Raw genomic sequence first — 20,841 nt, forward strand, 5'->3', positions numbered from 1 at the left:
CTAATTGAATCACAACAAGAGCCACGACACTGTGGGAGAAGGCGAGAGGCAGGGAGAGCTGAGTGGAGGGGCTGGCCCCTAACAAATTTAATCGCAATCGCAATGAGCACTTACAATTACACATGTTTGCGCTTCATTATCAGTAAGCAGTCTGAACCGGAGCAGTCCGTCAGTTTGGATCCCGTCACTTGGTTGGAGCGTGCACGGGTCCAAAACAATTCGAATTTCAGTTGAACTCGGTGGGTTTTACGGTACGGTACCGTTCCGCTCCGTTCGCTGTTTCGCACAAACCTTAATTTCGCTGCATTTCTGTGATAATCGTGTGCTCAAATCCTGTTCAGGATTAAATACACATAATACTCTGTGTTCGTTCAAACGCTGCCATAGCTGTTTCACCGTGCACTCACGCAATAGTCTTACCTTATTCAATACTTATAGAGAGATATACACATAAAACTAGACAAAATGCTGCGTAATAGCTGCCAGGCACTGCGCAACAGTTTTGCAAGGAATGCCTGGAGGGCGGCCAGTTCCCATGGACCCAGACAGCCAGTGAGTGTATAGGAAAACATACTACATACAATTTCATTTAAATGTTAACAAAAAATGAACGTTAAGTATTAAACGTTTTCAAATAGATTATTTGTATACTCGGTTCGCAAAATACAAATTTAAATTACACTCCGAATTTTGAATATACTTCACACCTTTAGAGCTGAGCCTAGAGGATACCTAAATTATGTACACTTTGAACTGTTAATTGCAAAAATAAAGACTTAAAGCCACAGTTTAAAGCTTACTGATTTGTGGCCAAAGTCTGAAAAAAGTCATTGAAGGTTCTTTTCGACTGACTTATTAGGTTTTTCACTGAGAACAGAATATTACGAAGTTATTTTTTGCCTCTATAATTTTTGGCAAAGTTCGATGTTTGTGTAGAGCAAATATTGAATAAATACATTAATAGTAATTATTAAATAAATAGCAACATTAATGATTAAATAAATAAATAATTACATAGTAAAAAATAAATTATTTAAATAATAACAAAATACATTTTTTCTATTCACAAGATTTGACGTAGGGAACTGACTTTTAAATCTTCTTAGTTAGTATATACTTAGCAATGCACACTTAAAATATAATTGAAAATAATATGGAGAGTACGTAGCATATATGAATTCTTAAATTCTACTTTCGATTAGGCATTGATTGTTATCTGGGCTGTCAGTTTTGATAGACAACTGTCTGTTTATTTGCTTATTTGCCAACTCGAAACTGCGAAAGGCTTGATAGCAATAATTAGTTATTAAAAAAGAGAAAAGAAAAACTTATATTCAAATTAAAGTTTTAGGAAAAATAATGTATATACGCATATGATTACCCGGCTGCCTATAGCTAAATTTCTCTGCTCTGGTCTTATCAAGCAGAGCTCATAAAATTGTTAGACTTTGATTTCTATTGCCAAACACAATGCAAAGCCCGAACAGAACTGTACTCTGGCAGTGTGTATATAAAAAATATAAATAAATAAAAAAATAAAAAGAGAAAGTCTTTAAACTTTCATAATTATGAATAAAATGCATGAGCGAGCTGATAAGGCGATAATTCTTTTGCAAAAATAAAAAAAGTTGATTTAAATATGGGGGAAAATTACTGGCATCATTGAAGCTGATGTTACAGACCCTCGAGACCCATGACGACAAGAGTCAACAAAGTTTTGCCTTTTTTTTATGCCCATCTCCAATGTTGATGTTATGTAAGCGACTGATTGGGGATACCGCACACTCATAGATTAGGCATAAAATTTTCCTTGGCACTAAAATTTAATCAGCACTCAGTCAGCTCAATAAAATCGCCAACAACAGTCAAAATGTAGTTGAAGATTTCAGTTTCGTATTTCTTGTTGTTGTTGTTGTTGTTGTCGCTCTTTTTTTTATGACTAATCGTAGTGGCAACAGCTTGGCATGGCAAAAAGGATTCTAGGATCTGAAAGTGGGCGGGTTGAGCTAATTGAATGGGCAGCTAAAATCGATTTATGTTTAGGGCTTTGGTTTGGGGGCATGCTGTAAATCATTTGCAGTTTGGGTACGGATTGAAGGACATGTAAAACGTATAAATGGGAAGGCGGGTGGCAGAGCGTGAAAAAATATTGTGTGCATGACAAGCTGATAAAATGTCACAAAAAGCCTTGTCACAGCATGACAGCTGCTGGTACAGTGCGGCGTATACGTGTTAAAATAAATTGTAAAGTGTAAATATTGTATTTCAAGACTGACGCACGTACAGTCAGAAAAGAAGCTAGAGCGAGAGTGAGAGTTGCTGCTGAAGGGTTAGCGAGTGTTGCAGAAATGGCAAACGGCTTTGTTTTGCCTGTGGAAATTCAATGCCGTCTTTTACAATCAACTTAAAACCCCTTTAACTATGCATCAACCGGCCCTGGCCCAGGCCCCGGGCAAGGGTCGACAGCTGCATTTGCATATGTCTAAAGTGCAAAGTCCGTAGTCCGGAACCCGAAGTACGCAGTCTACAGTCCGCAACCCGAAGTCCGCAGTCCCCAGTCCGGCTAGTCCAGCGTTGCCTTTGACACTCAAAACGATTTGGCTAGGTCAGGGTCGTCACTTCGTCAGCCGTCCCCAACGCCCCGGCCTGACTAGTTTGCCGGCGTCATCGTCGCCCCAGTTTGACACGTGTTGGCAGTTATGGGCCAGTTCGAGCCATAGCAGCTGGGGCCAGTGCGTGTGCATGTGCCGTACATCATAAAAAAGCAGAGCACAAAAACATGGCAGTACGTAACAAGCGTAAAGCATAGACAAAAAGCAAGCGTCAAAGCACGTGAATCAAACAGCTGTTGTGGGCTTTTGATGAGGCAGCTGATAAACGCTTTGGAATTTTATTAAACTTAAATAAATGCCTCATTAGTTGGCAAAACTATGAACTATAAGGCCCATAAGACAAATATTATATATATAAAATATGGCCAATAGTTTCCTCCGATAATTCTATACAGAGCTGTATAGGGACTGCCTGCTCTTCGGCCAAAAATATTTCCCATTAGCAACTGCATGGGATTCGAGCCCGGATCCTCAGTGGCTAATCATCCAAATTATTGACTTACTAAGATAACTTATCTGGCGAGAAATTAATTACTCATGTGTCTGTTGAATACTCTTGGCTAGTACAAATTTGAGTCCCAACTCAGGATATTGCAAGTCTAATATTTTGTAGTTAATTAAAAAATTGTATCTTATATATATATAAATATTAAATAGTTCTCATTTATTCCACTTTATTTGCTTTAGTTTCTAATTATTCAAACCCTTCCCGGATATTTTTCCCTTTTCGCATAGTCTGGTTTTTTTTTTTCAAAGTTTTATTGCTGGTTTTATGGGTTCTGCCTACGCAGTAAATTATGCCGGCGAGCAGCCAAACTTTTTGGGCAGTCAACAATTTAATTGCTTGATAATTGGATTCCAGAGAACCGCAAGTATTACCTCTTGCCAGACGCAACAACAAATGTTATCATTTTCAACAACATGCTATGCTCACAATTTTGATAACAAACAATAAACAAATGAATTGAAGCAGACGGCTTAGTTGACTAAACAATGGCCCAAGGTTAGATCTAAATTTATGCAAATTAATTGCATGTGCTTAATCTTAAAACATGGTAACAAGTTAACTTTCTAACATTAGATCATATTCGATGATATATTGGTTAACCAGAGGCTTTACCCTGCATATTCCGGCCAGGAGCATTAAATGCTAGACAAATCTTTACCAATATTCAATCCCAACTAATTTATCATATGTCTTCTGTTCCAAGTCTTGTTTGCTCGAGATTTCAGAAGATTTCAAAGCACAAATTGCAGTCAAAGAGCAATGTATCAGGCCCGTTGACAGCCAGACAATAGATGGTATTAGTTTGATTGCTGTTAATATATTGGGCGACTGGCAAAATATAATGATAGCAAAATACACTGAGCTATGAGAATAAAGCGAAACGGTCAATAGCCAAGTAAAAGCCAAATCGAAAACACAAAGAACCAAATAAATATTTGTTGCCATTTCGGTTTGATAAGTGTGGGACACCTTTTGATCGCTACAGCATTTTTATGGACGGCATTTACTACTTGGCCAGCTGACAGCTTTATAATGTTGACGTTTTAATGTAACGAAAATAACAAAATATTTACGCGTCAATTTAATTTACAGTTCAATTGTACAATAATTGGCATTGGATTTGCCTTTGCTGTTGCCGTTGCCGTTGCCTTTGATTTCGTTATAAAATATGTGAGAACAAGTAATTTGCCGGGTTTTTTTTATTGCGCCTGGGCACAGCCAATCAATATAAAGACTAAACAAAATATTGAACATTCACTCAAGTGTGCATAGGGCTATGGCGACGACGACGACGCTGATTAAACAATCAATAAACAAATTGAATTGAGTGTTGGTGAAAAAAAACAAACGTGGAAAGAAACTGCATAACGGTCGTATAACTAGATAAGGGCAGATTTTCTTTTGATAAAAAAAAAAAAAAACACTAATAAGCCGCAAACATAATAAATAAATAAATCAAAGCTGCGCGCAAAATGTTTTCCTGCAGGGCATTCCAATTTTGTCACAAGAAACGTAGCGCATAGAAGGAAATGTCTACGAACTTATAGGGTTAATATTTATGGAGGTTTTTATTGCAGGCTGTACATATGCCTGAATCAACTAGATCGAATCAGATATATACAACAATTTCTTGAAAATAAGTGCATTAAAATGCAGTATTAGAAAGCACACACAAATATTCAAATATTCACATATGCTGCAATCTACTTAGTTAAACATTTTATTAAATTTGATTTCTCGTAAGCCTTATAAAGCATTGAATTGGTTGCAACAAACGAATATATATATAAATCAAACGTGTTGTGTTTTTATTTTGATTTAAGTGTCGGTCCGTGTGGTTGTTGACGGAAACATTTGCTCAGCTGATATTTCCGACTGTCAGGGATCAATCGGGCTAGCTGTTATTGCCCGGAAGGCAGCACACACAATTGTCAATATTTCGTATTTGATTTAAACTGACATGTCATATGTCGAGTGAAAACAAATGCCAGTGAATTTATAGCTCAATTATATTGAGTAGACTGTAGGGCATTTAAATGAAAAGTGCGAAGCATATCGAGTGCAAAATTCAATTGGTCATCGTTTACAATTATTGCAATTGCAGTGTGCATTTACTGGATTGCACTAGTGAGCGCATATTACGCATACGCACCGTTAGCCAAAAAACCAATTAACACACATAATACTTGATAATTAGGTGTTTTAGCTGTAAATGCTGCTGTTGCTGGCTGTTTATTATGCATAGACACATATATTTACAGGCCCGACTTAACGGCAATTATAATTATGATTTACACACACGAGAACACAAAACTGATTAAGTTCGATGATTAGAGATTAGAGTCAGGAACTGGGCGAACGACTAATTAATTGGATTGCCATCTCGAGCTCGCTTAGCTGCTTTCATTGCCAAGCTCTTTGCTGTCGTAATTTACGACCTTATTATGTGTTTGAAGATGGTTACTGATAGCCGACAACCCTCACACCCAAGGCTGCATTTCTAGTGACATTCCCGTGCATTCGAGCTGTCGCCTTTGACTTTTGCACTGTGCTCATGATTTGTGCTAACATTTGTCTTTATTTTGCTATAGTTGCCGTCAATTGAGAAGCGCTTGGAGAAGGCCCATCCGCAGTTTACGGAACGTAGCCAGCTGAAATATGCTCGTCGCCTGGTCGTCAAGTTGGGCAGTGCGGTGATCACGCGTGAGGACAATCATGGATTGGCACTTGGTCGTCTGGCGTCCATTGTGGAGCAGGTAAGTGCGCGAACATATAATATGCAAAAATTCAACACCAAGTTTAATGAAATTAGGCATTGTCCTACTAAAAAAGCGCGGTAACTTCAGGCAGTTGCAAGGTCGTTTTAATGCCCTTTACTCGTCTAACAAAGCGTATGAAATTGTATTTATTGTTATTCACCACTTTATTCACTTTTCCGAATCTCTAATTGCTTTTTTCAAAGGAAATTATATAGAAAATCATCAAAATAGAATATTGCTTTGAACCGGCGACTTCCTGGTTGTTAGTCCGACTCCGCTCAGACATTTTAACCCTTCGCCTGCTTGACATCACGTTTGTAAAGTACATTTATTAAGTTTGGACAACAGTTGCTCACCAAGTTGGGTTGATATTTCCCGTCTTAGTGCTCACTTTCGAGCCAAAAGAACAATTAAGTCAATAATTTAGGTTTTTTAGCAGTCAGTAGAAACTTTACTTATATACAATTTCCACTCAAATAATGACATTGTACACAACTTCCCTTTTCATCTGAGAAAACACTCTAAGACCTTAGTCCCGAACTATTCTCGTGACTGTCAACTAACGCATATAGTTTTTCTAGGTTGCCGAGTGCCATTTGGAGGGTCGTGAAGTCATAATGGTCACCAGCGGCGCTGTGGCATTTGGTAAACAGAAACTGGCCCAGGAGCTGCTGATGTCGCTGTCGATGCGCGAAACACTAAACCCCAAGGACACCAAAGAGGTGATACATACACACTGCAATCTGCAATTTAGAGTTTCACACTAAGCTTGAGACTATTCATTAGTTCGATGGCGCCACATTGGAGCCACGCGCGGCGGCTGCGGTGGGTCAATCGGGTCTCATGTCACTCTACGATGCGATGTTTGCACAATATGGTGTTAAGATTGCACAGGTCGGTAACGAGCTAGCCCGAATTGAATGGCAGACACTAAAAAACTGCAAACTTAAACTCTGATATATGATGCGTTTAGGTGCTGGTGACCAAGCCGGATTTCTACAATGAGGAAACACGCAACAATCTCTTCTCCACGCTCTCCGAATTAATTAGCCTAAATATTGTGCCCATCATCAACACGAACGACGCCGTCTCCCCGCCGATGTTTATACGTGACGACGAGCCCGCCGGTGGTGCCAGAAAGGTGCGTACTCAAACGCAGCACTTGACTGTGAACCAGCTCGACTGAGATCTCTCTCGCTTTCTCCCTCTCTCTCTGTTTGCTTGCAGGGCATTCCTATTAAGGACAACGACAGCTTGTCGGCCATGCTGGCCGCCGAGGTGCAGGCGGATCTGCTTATCCTTATGTCCGATGTCGATGGCATTTATAATAAGCCGCCCTGGGAGGATGGCGCCAAATTGATGCACACCTACACCAGCGATGATATCAATAGCATCGAGTTTGGCAAGAAGTCAAAGGTGAGTGGCCTTTCGTCTGTCTATTCCACAGCAGGTTTTCGATAATCGGCTTTACTTTTTGTGAGTACTTTATTTGTATTAAAATCAACGCTTGTCCACATCAATTTCGGTATTAGTATTTAAAGTATATTTTGATAAAAAGCGTAAAAAGTGGGAAACGTTTCTCAACGTTTTCTTGTGATGAAATGATGGCCGTTTGTAGTAAATATTACCATTAAGAAAAGCTACAAAATAATTCATAAGTTCGAATTTAAACTCGAAAAATCATAGATAAATTAATTAGGCATAGAGCAAAGCAATTGTTTTTAAATAGACAAACGAACAGAAGCTTAATATAGTTATTATCCAATTCTCAAATCTATATCAATCAGAAAAACAATCTAATAAAAGCTGTTTACATTTTTACATGTTGCACTTGCACTTGCCAAGTGCTTCAACGACCAATATGAATAGATTTCTTGTATGCATTTTATAGCATTGCATCTTGAAAGGACTTCATTCGTTATTTATATCCTGTTACGAGTGACAGACATTTACAATGAATGTTATCTGTTTTTTGCTTCTAAGTTATCTGCATTAGTGCAAATCTAGTTAAATATTTAAGAGACAAAACGCGTTGACACCGTAGAAACTTTTGCTATTCTCGCGCAATAATTTCTGAACAAGTTGACAAGTCGGGGAATGGGGAAAGAGGGAAGGGAGAAGGGGAAGCCATTACAGCTGCAGTTGTTCCGTATTGCAACTTAATGGTGTTTATTATGGTTGTTTGTTTATTGCATCCTTCACACTTTGGCCAACTATTTATAATACTTTCTGCATTCTCCAGGTGGGCACCGGCGGTATGGACTCCAAGGTGAAGGCAGCTACCTGGGCCCTGGATCGCGGCGTCAGCGTTGTTATATGCAACGGCATGCAGGAGAAGGCTATTAAGACAATTATAGGTGGCAGAAAAGTTGGCACATTCTTTACGGAATCAACGGAGGGCAGCAATACAGTGCCCGTCGAGGTGATGGCCGAGAATGGTAAGTGGTATAATAGAAGAGACTGACTCAAAGAATTTTCAGCAGAGAGTGCAGCGAACAAATTGCAAGAGAAAAACATTAGACAGCATGCGATGAGGCTTAAATGGGGCTAGGATCCATATCCTAACTATTAACTATGAACATCGCTTTTAAAGCCCTCGTCTAGAACTCTGCACTCTGTCTAGAGATTGATCTGGGATTTGAGCTGGCAACCTCGAATTCCAGAAAATGGTTCATTAAAATGTGGTAGAAACTTTTCCTATCAAAACATGTTTATACAATATGACAATTTGTTAATGCATTCGATGTAAGCTACAAAAACAACTTGCATCAGGGCAGCAATCTTGATTAAGTATCGCTATGCTATAGCTTCTGTATCATCTATCAAAATAGATAAATATAATGACAAATTCTAATGTCATTTTCTATTGGACATGGCGAAACTATCTGCCAACTCAACCCTCTAGTATCGTTATACTTTCTTCCAGGCGATAAGCATCTGTATCATTTGTGTGCTTAAAAGTTATCAAATAGTTAAAATACAAAAGATCCCAGAGAGGGAGAAAGAGAGAGAGAGAGTGAGAGACAAAATCTAAGCAAAGATATAGTTAATGCTGCCTAGTAAAATATATTATATAATATAATAATATATAAATTAGGTTTTTGGAGTTGTTTTTGCCGCGTCGAATGATTTAACTAGTTGGTTAAATAGAGTGCAATACAGTTGGCTGGTTTGTTGACACTTGACAAGCAGCTTGGCCAAGTCTCAACCAGTCGGGTTAGCTAAGTGTTAAGTGGCTTTCAATGCGAGCTCCGTCCCGGGCTAACATGCCGCAGGCGACACTCTCAAAAAGTGCCTGACTGACATAGTGGCCATTTAGTATACACCAATGCAGCTGCCGAGTGTAGACGCTGTTGAGAAACGAGGTCACAATGACTGCCTGTTGAGGTTTACCGTCGTCGTTGCCCAGTGGCAATGCACTAAGTGCTAGTCGTTGGCCCCGCGGCGCCAACGGGTCCTGGCCAGACTGGCATGTTGTGCTGCAGTTTTTAGTTAGCAAGTTTAATTTAATTGTTATTAGAGACAGCTGAAATATGTTGCTGGCAAACAACTTCAAAAGTGCTTGTTAATTAGCTAGTTGCAACTTGTTGAATCCTATTTTCGGACAGCTGTAAATAGCCGGTGGGCTATTCTGGAGAATGCATTAAGCGAAACTAGCTGACAGTAATGCCTCATGCTCTTTTAGATAGTTTATGCTCTATTGACGTTAAAAGTATATTACATCTTTTTTGCCAGCCAGGGCTGCAAACTCAAAAGGAAGTATGGACGGTTTGGTTCACAGCTCGAACTAGAAAAAGGCGCGGCCGCGTTTCTAACTAAGTTTACCAAGGCAAGGCCCAGTTTCTTCAAAAACTTTATTTTTGAAATATTTTTTGCTGCTGAAAAAACTTTTTGATAGCACTTTAATGCTATATTAATTGATGTATTTGTGGAGTAAATACAATTCAGGAAAACGCAAGTAAAATAATTCTCTAGAGTCGCATAGCTGAATGCTAAGGTAAGCAGTATTAAAAGTAAGCATGTTAAGAACTGCATTTATTCTATAATATTCTCAAATCTTCTTTTATATATATCCAATCCTTTTTACATATTATATTTCTTTTGCACTTGCTCTGCGAATTTTTGGCTGCTTTTATGTCGAAAGTTTTTAACTGTATCTTGATTTTATAGATCGTATTCATTAACTGGCTTGCTTTAGGGTTGTCTTGATAGTAAAAAACCAAATTTGAACTATCGTTTCGTTAAGGCTAAAACTAACTTTTGCCAACTGTTGATATATAACTAACTTTGGCCAACTCTTTTATTCGACAGCTCGCATAGGCAGTCGTCAAATGCAGGCGCTGAGCGCCGCGGAACGCGCTTTGGCTGTCAGCAATTTGGCGGATCTGTTGGTTAGCCGCGAGAAATTCATTTTGGAGGCGAATGCCAAGGACTTGGCCGAGGCGCAGAAAAGTGGACTGGCTAAGCCGTTGTTGTCGCGCTTGTCGCTCAACTCGGCCAAACTGAAGAACCTCTCGATTGGCCTGAAGCAGATTGCCGATGACAGTCACAAGGTGAGCGAAACCCCAAGCAAAGCTGCAATTAATTGGCAAAAAAAAAAAAACGAAAAAATACAAAATAAAAATCACAGCTCCCAACAGTACACAGTGAAAAAGTCAAGTCAGGACCCTTGAAAAAGTTTAGGCAAATTGCATTTGTTTGGCTGTTGAAAAATGTTGCTCAAAATGCTGTTGACTTTTTGAAAAATTGAGTTAGTTTGTGCATGCAGCCTGTGTGTATGTGCGCTGGGATTTGGCCCCTGTCTGCAAAGTGGTAATTTTATGACCTACAACAATGGCACAGAACAACAACAACAACAGAAACAACTGGAAACTGTTGTCCTTATGCAGCTACAGTTTTCATGCTTTAACAACATTATGAAATCTCCAAGCAATTTTACACTTCAACAAAAATTGACACCCGAACAGAGCAGCTGGGCGTGAGAGAGGGCACTAAAAGAGCTAAGCAAGTGGAAATAAAAGACAGCTCAGCTCCATATAGAACGCTGCTTAGCTGTATGTGTGTGTGTGCGCGCGTGTGTGTGTGTGTGTCTTGGCAGTGACATTAACCCGCGCACACACACATGCACAGCATGCAGAGGCAACAGTTGATGGAGTATTGAGTGCGAGCTCTTCGCCCTATCCTCCTGCAGTCAGCCATTTTATTGGATGTGATTGTGCGGAAACGCAAAAGTTTTTTTTTTCGACGCTTGCCGGCAAAACTTTTTCCCCAAGCACATACACTTACATATATTGTAAAACAGGCAGCGAAATTGTGACACAAAATGGCAGCAGCGCAAAAATCATAAAATAAAAAGCAAAAAATGAAAAAAAGGGAAAACCTTGAAAAAAAAAATGTGAATAAAACCCCATAACGCACTCAATAAATGCTTAGATGGATGGGAAAAAGTATTCGTGTGCGGCAAACAAATGCCGCGTACATTTTTTGGCCTCCGGGCAGCATACAGAAAGTTGTGTTTTGATAAGGCAAGGTGCACCGAGGGGGCGGGCTCAGATCTAGCCCAAGTTTGTTGATGAACTCCAGCTAGAGTTGCATAGCAAAAAAATGTGTTTTCATTGCACTTAAGAAACAAAAAAATAAGCTCAGTAAAGAATTTAAAAAGGAAGCTGAGAAAATATCTAACGTAAAAAAAATTAATTCGAGTTGAAAAAATAATTCGGCGCAAATATTAAACAAATTTTATTAAGTAATGCCAAAAACTGTGCTCAAATTAAGATTGGCTTCAGTTTTCAATTTTAAGTCATGAAACATATAAAGAAGCGTTAACTTTCGACTTGTCCCAGGGGCCATCAAGTCGAAAAGAAAAAGTTATTACACGCTTCATATTAACGGTGCATAATAAACATTTTGTAAATTGACTCGAACTCAAGCTAGGCATGACTTATCCAATTGCCCTTTGTAAATATAATTTAAAGTTTTGCGCCCAACGATGCCAAAGTCAATAATAATGACCATATAACCAAATTTACTCGGCGCACAAGTTGAGTCTCGGACTGAGGTTATTTTCTGGATGTGGGGCACCAGGCATGAGGTCCACGCCCGGCTGTCAGCACAACAGAGTTGAGGATGCCGATGCCGCCTCCTGGTCTGCCCGCTCGCAATCTACACGTTATCTGCAGCCAATTTCCAGCAGCTTTTTATGGCGCCAAACGGGGACTGTGTTGCAAAATGAGGGCAGCAACAGCCCATTAAATATAAATAAAGATTACAGCATGGTGAAACGCCTTGATTTATGTAAAACTGTGCGCCTGCATCGCCTCAAAATGGACGCCAGGGATTAGAATTGGCGTCCATAAATACTCAGTTATTTTATATGGAAACACATGGCGTATGCGCAATGCTGCTGACTTGTCAAATGGCTTTCTATTCTATTGCAGAATGTGGGCCGCGTACTGCGTCGCACACGCCTGGCAGAGGGACTCGAGCTGAAGCAGGTAACCGTGCCCATTGGCGTGCTGCTGGTCATCTTTGAATCCCGTCCGGACTCGCTGCCGCAAGTGGCCGCCCTGGCCATGGCCTCCGCGAACGGACTGCTGCTCAAGGGCGGCAAGGAGGCAGCGCACAGCAATAAGGCACTCATGGAGCTGGTCAAGGAGGCGCTGAGCAGCGTGGGTGCCGATCACGCCGTATCCCTGGTGCGTACTAGTAATCCTCTCTTTTTTCATGAGGGTAACATTTGGCAATCGCCCTTTCACAGGTTTCAACTCGCGAGGAGATCAGCGACTTGCTGTCCATGGAGAAGCACATTGATTTGATCATACCGCGCGGCTCCTCGGAACTGGTGCGCAGCATTCAGGAACAATCCCTACATATTCCAGTCTTGGGTCACGCCGAAGGTGTCTGCCATGTGTTTGTCGACAAAGATGCCGATTTGGGCAAGGCATTGCACATTGCTCGCGATGCCAAATGCGATTATCCAGCAGGTAATAAATAATTGCAAGAGAGCTTAATATTCCCTTTCCGCAACGGATTGTATAATTCATATATTATTACGTAGCAGTTAAGCGGTTTTGATATTCAAAATTCAGGTGCCAATAACAATAGCAAGCAAAACAAGAAAGTAATGATATTGTCGTCAAGCCGAAGATTTAATACCCTTGCAGACATTTGTCTTGCAGTTTTGCATATGTCGGATTGGTGAATATCATAAATGCTGAGTTTGATGAAACTATCTAGAATGAATTGCCATACAAGAACCTAAATTTCGACCGATCACTCCTAGGCAGCTATATAATATAGTAATCCGATCCGAGAGGTTTGAAACATATGTACTGCCAGCAATAGAAAGACAAACCTATGCAAATTTTATTAAGAACCTTTGCAGAATTCCACCCGCAAGTGTAAAACATAGATGGAAACCTTCTTGCTTTTTTCGATCGATGAAACACCTTTTTTCAAAAATCTCTGTAAGAATTAATTTGGGACATTTCCACCAACACCTGCTGGATATAAGCTTGTGTGCGTGGCTTCGGCTTCAAACTCAAGTTTTCATATTTAATGTAGACAAACAGCATAGAGTAACGTAAATGGCCCGCTTCGAAAATAATGCTTAGCTCATTTTAATTAGAAAATGTTCCACACCAAAGCGTTTCATTTCAAAAATTAATTGCATTTTTGTTCTCATCCCGTTATTTGACATAGCCTGCAATGCAATGGAAACACTACTCATACACGAGGATCTAATGAGCGGCGAGATTTTCAACGATGTCTGCAACATGCTGAAACGTGAGGGGGTCAAAATCTATGCGGGACCGCGTCTAAATCAGCAGCTGACGTTTGGACCGCCCGCGGCGAAGAGCCTGAGGCACGAGTATGGTGCACTGGAGTGCTGCATTGAGGTTGTGCCCAGCCTGGAGGAGGCCATTAATCACATACATACGTACGGAAGCGGTCACACGGATGTCATTGTTACGGAAAATGGTACGAAAATTGAAAATTAATTTCAATTGCTTGCAATTGAAGCTGAAATATTATTCGACCAACATCAGCAGAGTTGGCCCTGATGGGTTGCGGTACCTAAAGCTAATGACAATTCAATGTGCGGGCTATAAATTTGTTTTGCGACCGAATTGTGTATCGAACCCCATGAAATGGGTACAATTTTAACTAGCTTTGCATTTATTTATTATTGAAGTAGTGCAGGACAATGAAGGACTTGGATAAACATGCCATACCACACACAATTTGAATAGTAACATGTAAGAGTGCTCTAGTTGCACCGAATAGAGAATACCCTGAACATTCTTTAACCATGTCAAATGCAGCCCGCGTTAGCTATAAAATCAAAGATACTTCATCAGTATATATTTTTCTAGCTCTTCAAGCCTAAGAGATTTGCTCAACAAATCGGATTTCGACATCGATTTTGATCGATTACTTGGAAACGGGGGAGGATATCGATTATCGGAAAAAACTCGGGGGTACTAAGAGCACATATATTTAAAATTTCAGAGTCTAGCTCATATAGACTCAAACTCAAAAGGCAAAGACGGACGGGCAGAGAGACGGACTCGAAAAGAGTTTTAGGGTATAATAGGAAAATGAATACATTATATATATAGAGTATTAACAGAACTTATTTATGAAAATGATTAAATTATTCGTTTATGCTAGGAATCGATTAAATAGTAATATACCAAATATATATACCAAATATGTATATACTTATGTACATGTATATCTAGTACTATTTGAACATCCCCATTTGATTGATTATCCTATGAGTGCTGCGTGATAATTCCATATAATCCCTTATATAATTTTATCAGTTCTTCAGTTCAATTCCTCCTCCTCCTCCAGGAATTCTGTTTGTAGAATTGTAAAATTCAGGATAACTTTTAAATCATACTTATTAAACAGAATTTGGCAGTTTTCTGCATAATATGTAGTCTAGAACTTTCTGCCATAGATTTGTCGCGTGTTTTGGAACTCATATAAACTTTCGACTAGCTTAGAGCCGTCAGTTGCCCATTGGCCCGTGTGGTAATTGAATTAAAAGCAAAAAGCCAATGTCATGCCAACTGCACGGACGGGCATTTACAAGTCAAGTTCGTTGCAATTTGCATGCGTGATGTCATTGGCAGTGGCTCAAACCAAGGTGGGGATCAGGTTTTTGGTTTTTGGGAAAGCAACTCTCGCTGCCAAAACAAATTTAAATCATTTGGGAAATTAATTTTATACAACATGCACTCATGCTTTGCATATTTCATATTGCATATTGCATATTACAATTTTGTATATTTTGCATATTCTATTTTCTGTTTTCCATTTTCCATTTCGTGCAGATGCCGCAGCCAAGCATTTCCTTAGCAGCGTGGACAGCGCCTGTGTGTTCCACAATGCGAGCTCGCGTTTTGCGGACGGTTTCCGGTTCGGCCTTGGCGCCGAGGTGGGCATCTCAACGGCACGGATCCATGCACGCGGTCCCGTCGGTGTCGAGGGTCTCTTGACCACCAAATGGATACTCAACGGCCAGGATCATGCGGCGGCTGACTTTGTTGAGGGCGGCAAACGCACTTGGCTGCACGAAACGCTGCCCATTGATTAGTTTTATAGGCTGTTATGTTATTTTGTTTTACCTTATAATGACAAACTCTGTAAATACGCGCATTTAAACGATAATTGAAAGCAAACTGTGTTTTTGGCTATGCCGTGCACCTGCATCAACGCAGTGAAGGTGTAATTAACGCTGTTGCGGGCTGTGGCTGTGGCTGTGGCTCTGTGCATGATGACAGCTGCCAGTGGCGGGCACATGGGAGAAATTAATTTAAGTGGAAATTATTTGAGCGGGCAACTTGTTTAATTAATAAAATGTGTAGAGAGCTCAAAAAGGGAAAACTGTCAGAGCGTGTCTTGAGCGCAAAGTTTGTGTGCAAAGTTTAGCTCCAGCCACGCCCACCCAGCTGCACGCAACGCCCAACGCTGAAGTTGAAGCGGAAGCTGTGGCTCTTGTTGTTGTTGTTGTTGCTGTTGCTGTTGCTGCTGCTGCTGCAGCAACGTTGTTGACAGTGAAAATTAAATTAAAATGACTCAAGCAGCCCGAGTGCACCCGTCTTAAAGTTGCAATTTTTCATAAATACTTTGCAGAAAATGTTGAAAATAAAATCATAAATTAGCCATAAAACGTGAACAATTTTGCAAAACCCAAGACCCAGCCGAAATGCGCGTCCACTTTGTATGCGAGCGTCGCCAAGTATTTTAATTTTTATGCGCATTGAGGCAACTTTTCAGCGCGCTCAGTTTTCAGTTTTCAGTTGTTGGTTTTCAGCTTTCAGCTCTCAGTTTTCAGTTTTCAGTTTTCTCTGTCTGGCACTTTAGCTAAGTTTATTTTAGTGCCGCACGCTGCATTGCGTGCCAAAGAGCCACCATGGCCCCAAAGAACCGCACCGCACCGCACCGAACGGCACAGCACCGCACGGCAGCAGCCGGAACGGCATTTAAGGTGCAGTTTCATCCTGTCAACGCATCACGAATCCGAATCCGACTCTCTGCAGCGCTTTTAGCTAACATTTTGAAGTTCGAGTTTGGGTCAGTTTTCGCCAATTCGACCATTTCTAATGCCAAACTCGGTTAGCGCCATTTGCTGTTTCCGTGGCGAATGTATGCTAGGGTCATGTGAAAAGTTTCCCTTCGTTTGCCTAATGTATAATATTGCTAGCCATTAAAATAAAGGTAGACCAGATCGATCACAACAGCAATCAGACTTTTTTTTACACTCCATTTTATCTGTATATCTATGTAAATAGTTAAAAATTCAATCAATTAAAATTGAAATATTTGTTCCAATGAATTTTCATCAAATTTCCATATTATTATGTTCATATCTCGTTTCATAAATGCCGGAAGATTGGCAAATAAATGAAAGAAGGTTCTTGGAATGAATTTGTAGCAAAGGAATCATAGATTTTACTTAATTGCTTGGAGAATAATAAATAATTGCATTGTATTCATTATATTGATTATTATTGTTCATTGAAAACGACAAATATTCGAATGAAAAATAAAATAAATTGCTAAGCTTTGGCGGAATGTCAAACTAGTTTATTTATTTTTAGATTATCAAATATTAAAGCACTTTGTTGACCTACTTAAAATATTTTAAAGCAAATGCGATTTCAAATCCGCAGAGCATAAGACAAAGGTGTGTGAAATTTATAATACAGGAAAAACAAGTAGAAAACTTTTAAATTGACCCATAATCCGTCTGGTTGCCAACGCACCCGACATGAGTAGTTGGCAGGAGTGTACAGGCGAACATAATTTTCAGAAATTTCAACTGGTTTTTGGCGTTGAGCTCAAAGGCAAGGCAACAAACGTACAGACAATGATACGTATAGTGGCAGTACCTGCCCGTAGCAACAGTCACGTACTTTTCAAATAGTTTGGCCAAGCACTTGAACAACTTTTCAACTAGCTCGAAGATGTGCGAGTCAGTTGCAGTTATTACCAGACCAGCGTGTACAGCACGGAATTGCAGTTGAGACTGTCGTTATTCAAGATGAAAGAGCCTGCATTGCATATCTATTGTTTGGTTTGCCTAATAACTCACTTGCCAGATAAAGCGAAATTTTGCGCTACACTTAATTAAAATAATAAACAGCAGGCATATAAATCTCGTGGCTAATATTACGTTAAGATCTGGCGATATGAGCCGGCACCGACAACCGAGAAATTGTCGAGAAATGCACTCACGCCCCTGTCTACACACACACACACACACACACATAGACACACACAATTGAATGCGCCCTCTAGAGCATGCCACTCGCATAATCATTTTATTTAAATTTAATGTAATCCACACACAATGCTATATTGTACTACTTATATATCTATTTATTATTTAGTTGTTTTTTTGTTTGTTTTATTTTTCTTGGTTTTTTTTTTTGTCGTTTGGGCATTTCGGGCCGCACCATCTATGGGCCGAGTGAGCGAGGCACTCAAAACATTTTGTCACATCATTGGCACAAAAATCGTGATATACAGAAAGGCTGGCTGCTTGATGTGGCCAAGTATGTGGTACAAGTATGCATTGTTCAGTTCTTTGCATTTATTTATATAAAAACTTAAAAATATAACAACAACGGATGCCTATACAAGTCCTGGCGCATCTTCGCCCTCATGCAACTTAGAAAGCATCGCCGCTCGCAAATGCAGCAGGCATAATTTCGTGAACATGAAATGATACAAGCCAATTATTGGCTCGTTGCTATACGATACTTTAAATACTCTATCTTAATGTCCGACACCAACACAAATTTAAATTTTCAGTATGTGACTTTGTTAAGAAATCTACATAATTTTAACGCAATGAAAATCTTGTCCAAAGTCAACTAGAAATATTAATCATAGACAAATGTTAATATATTAATCAAAGAACTAAATATTACCAAGAGAAAATGAAAATGTTACTTTTTATCTAAAATCAATCTTAACCAAATAATTATTAACGAATTGTTAGGGAATGTACTTCCAGGAATGGATATGCAAATGGGTAACGCACTACTTAATATGTTATTGAAGCAAATATATATAATATCGAACTTCCAAATAATTTGTGGCATTACTTAGTTTTTTAATGAGGTATCTGTGAAAAGCATTGGACTTCCAAAACGAATCTCGCATGAGAGAGCAAAGCCCCAGGTTATTTCGGGCAAAAGTTGGAAAATTGTTGGATAAAGTTTTTTTTTTTAAATGAATTCTTTCAGGTTGGGCTCATAGTTAATTCCGAACCATTTCAAGTCCTGCCTTTATAATCATCATCAAAACTGTGTCCAGAATCGAAAAAAACCGATTCAAAAATTAAAGCCATAACTGTTTCCTGATCCCTTTTAACTCACGCGAACATGTAAATGGATCCAGTTCTATTCAAAAAATATTTGAAATCTTAAAATTGTAGCTAGTATTTAAATAAATTGAAATTTCCGACTTTCAGCCTTGCATGAATTGCCAATTAAACAACATAGTTAATGTGCCCATATTCGCTTAGGACGCCAAAATAAATGTTGTGCATTCATGCCTTGGCTGCCCCCTTCCCCTTCTCCTTACCCTTGTGTGTGCCGCTCTATTCCGACAGAATTCATCAACATGTTACTATGGTGAAAAATATCCATTGTTTTGAGATGACAGACAGAACTTATTTAAATGCAGATGTCGGCCATAGAGCGAATCACTCTGATTGCTGTCGCTGTGGTATATACACGTCGTGAGTGGCGCCTCGTCCGTCTATCGAAAGGATTTAACGTCTGGGATTTTCTTTATTGTAGTGCTGCCTGCTCGTTTAGCTTAATTTCAACAATCTTTTGCCAAAATGTGTGACGAAGAAGCATCAGCTTTGGTTGTGGACAATGGATCCGGCATGTGCAAGGCTGGCTTTGCCGGCGACGATGCCCCACGCGCTGTCTTCCCATCCATTGTGGGTCGTCCTCGCCATCAGGGCGTGATGGTTGGCATGGGTCAGAAGGATTGCTATGTGGGCGATGAGGCGCAGAGCAAGCGTGGTATTCTCTCGCTGAAATATCCCATCGAGCATGGCATCATCACTAACTGGGATGATATGGAGAAGGTCTGGCATCACACCTTCTACAATGAGCTGCGTGTGGCCCCCGAGGAGCATCCAGTGCTGCTCACCGAGGCTCCACTTAACCCCAAGGCCAATCGCGAGAAGATGACACAGATCATGTTCGAGACCTTCAACTCGCCAGCTATGTATGTGGCCATCCAGGCAGTTCTCTCGCTATACGCCTCCGGTCGTACCACGGGTATTGTCCTGGATTCCGGTGATGGTGTCTCCCACACGGTGCCCATCTATGAAGGTTATGCACTGCCACATGCCATTCTGCGTCTGGATTTGGCTGGTCGCGATTTGACCGACTATCTGATGAAGATCCTCACCGAGCGTGGCTACTCGTTCACCACCACGGCCGAGCGTGAAATTGTGCGCGACATCAAGGAGAAGCTCTGCTATGTCGCTCTCGACTTTGAGCAGGAAATGGCCACAGCTGCCGCATCCACCTCGCTGGAGAAGTCGTATGAGCTGCCCGATGGTCAGGTTATCACCATTGGCAACGAGCGCTTCCGTACGCCCGAGGCTCTGTTCCAGCCTTCATTCCTGGGCATGGAATCGTGCGGTATTCACGAAACTGTCTACCAGTCGATCATGAAGTGTGATGTGGATATCCGCAAGGATTTGTATGCCAACAATGTGCTGTCTGGCGGTACCACCATGTATCCCGGTTAGTCTATGTTAGCTACTTGAAACTCTTGCAAGACATTTATCATGCTGACAAGATTTTCGCAAAACTTTTCCTCGAAATACTTAAGAACATAATCTATGCTCTGTATATTTCAGGTATTGCTGATCGTATGCAAAAGGAAATCACCGCCCTGGCTCCGTCCACAATTAAGATCAAGATCATTGCACCACCTGAGCGTAAATACTCTGTATGGATCGGTGGTTCCATTCTGGCCTCGCTGTCCACTTTCCAGCAGATGTGGATCTCCAAGCAGGAGTACGATGAGTCCGGCCCCGGCATTGTGCACCGCAAGTGCTTCTAAACATCCAAGCTATAAAATCAACAGCAGCAGCAGCAACAACAACAACAAAAATGACACAAATATCAACAAGAACAACAACAACAAGTGGCGTTTATATATAGCCTATATGAGAACATCCTATATACATATCTTATATCTGACATTGGGTATATGTTTAGCTATGGCTAGGCTAGCTGCATCTGGGCGCCTACCAAGCGCTACATGCAAAAGTATCTTTAAAATTACATTTAGTTGAAGAAGAAGAAGAAGCAGAAGATGAAGTTGAAATAGAGGACAAGAGACCCAAAACGAGTAGGTAGAGCATCTTTTATATTTAGTTTCGATTTGGATTTTCATTTGTTTTTAA

At 40.3% G+C, this 20,841-nt stretch overlaps 2 protein-coding genes across 2 annotated transcripts; both read left to right on the top strand.

Annotated features, from left to right (window-relative positions):
- The first annotated feature begins 250 nt into the window (after positions 1-250).
- Positions 251-15,558, top strand: LOC115767881 (delta-1-pyrroline-5-carboxylate synthase). The gene is made up of 12 exons (XM_030712247.1): positions 251-552; positions 5,712-5,876; positions 6,461-6,601; positions 6,666-6,773; positions 6,853-7,020; positions 7,107-7,295; positions 8,122-8,317; positions 10,191-10,432; positions 12,317-12,574; positions 12,637-12,862; positions 13,581-13,859; positions 15,224-15,558. Exons 1-12 carry the CDS (start codon positions 466-468, stop codon positions 15,484-15,486), a joined length of 2,322 nt encoding a protein of 773 aa, XP_030568107.1. The 5' UTR covers positions 251-465; the 3' UTR covers positions 15,487-15,558.
- A 3,518-nt stretch (positions 15,559-19,076) lies between these two features.
- Positions 19,077-20,531, top strand: LOC115770022 (actin, larval muscle). The gene is made up of 3 exons (XM_030715081.1): positions 19,077-19,143; positions 19,205-20,173; positions 20,290-20,531. Exons 2-3 carry the CDS (start codon positions 19,249-19,251, stop codon positions 20,493-20,495), a joined length of 1,131 nt encoding a protein of 376 aa, XP_030570941.1. The 5' UTR covers positions 19,077-19,143; positions 19,205-19,248; the 3' UTR covers positions 20,496-20,531.
- The last annotated feature ends 310 nt before the right edge of the window (positions 20,532-20,841 follow it).

The sequence above is a fragment of the Drosophila novamexicana genome, unplaced genomic scaffold (assembly GCF_003285875.2).
Source record: "Drosophila novamexicana strain 15010-1031.04,08,12 unplaced genomic scaffold, DnovRS2.1 tig00000009-arrow-pilon, whole genome shotgun sequence".
NCBI classification, from domain to species: Eukaryota; Metazoa; Arthropoda; class Insecta; order Diptera; family Drosophilidae; genus Drosophila; species Drosophila novamexicana.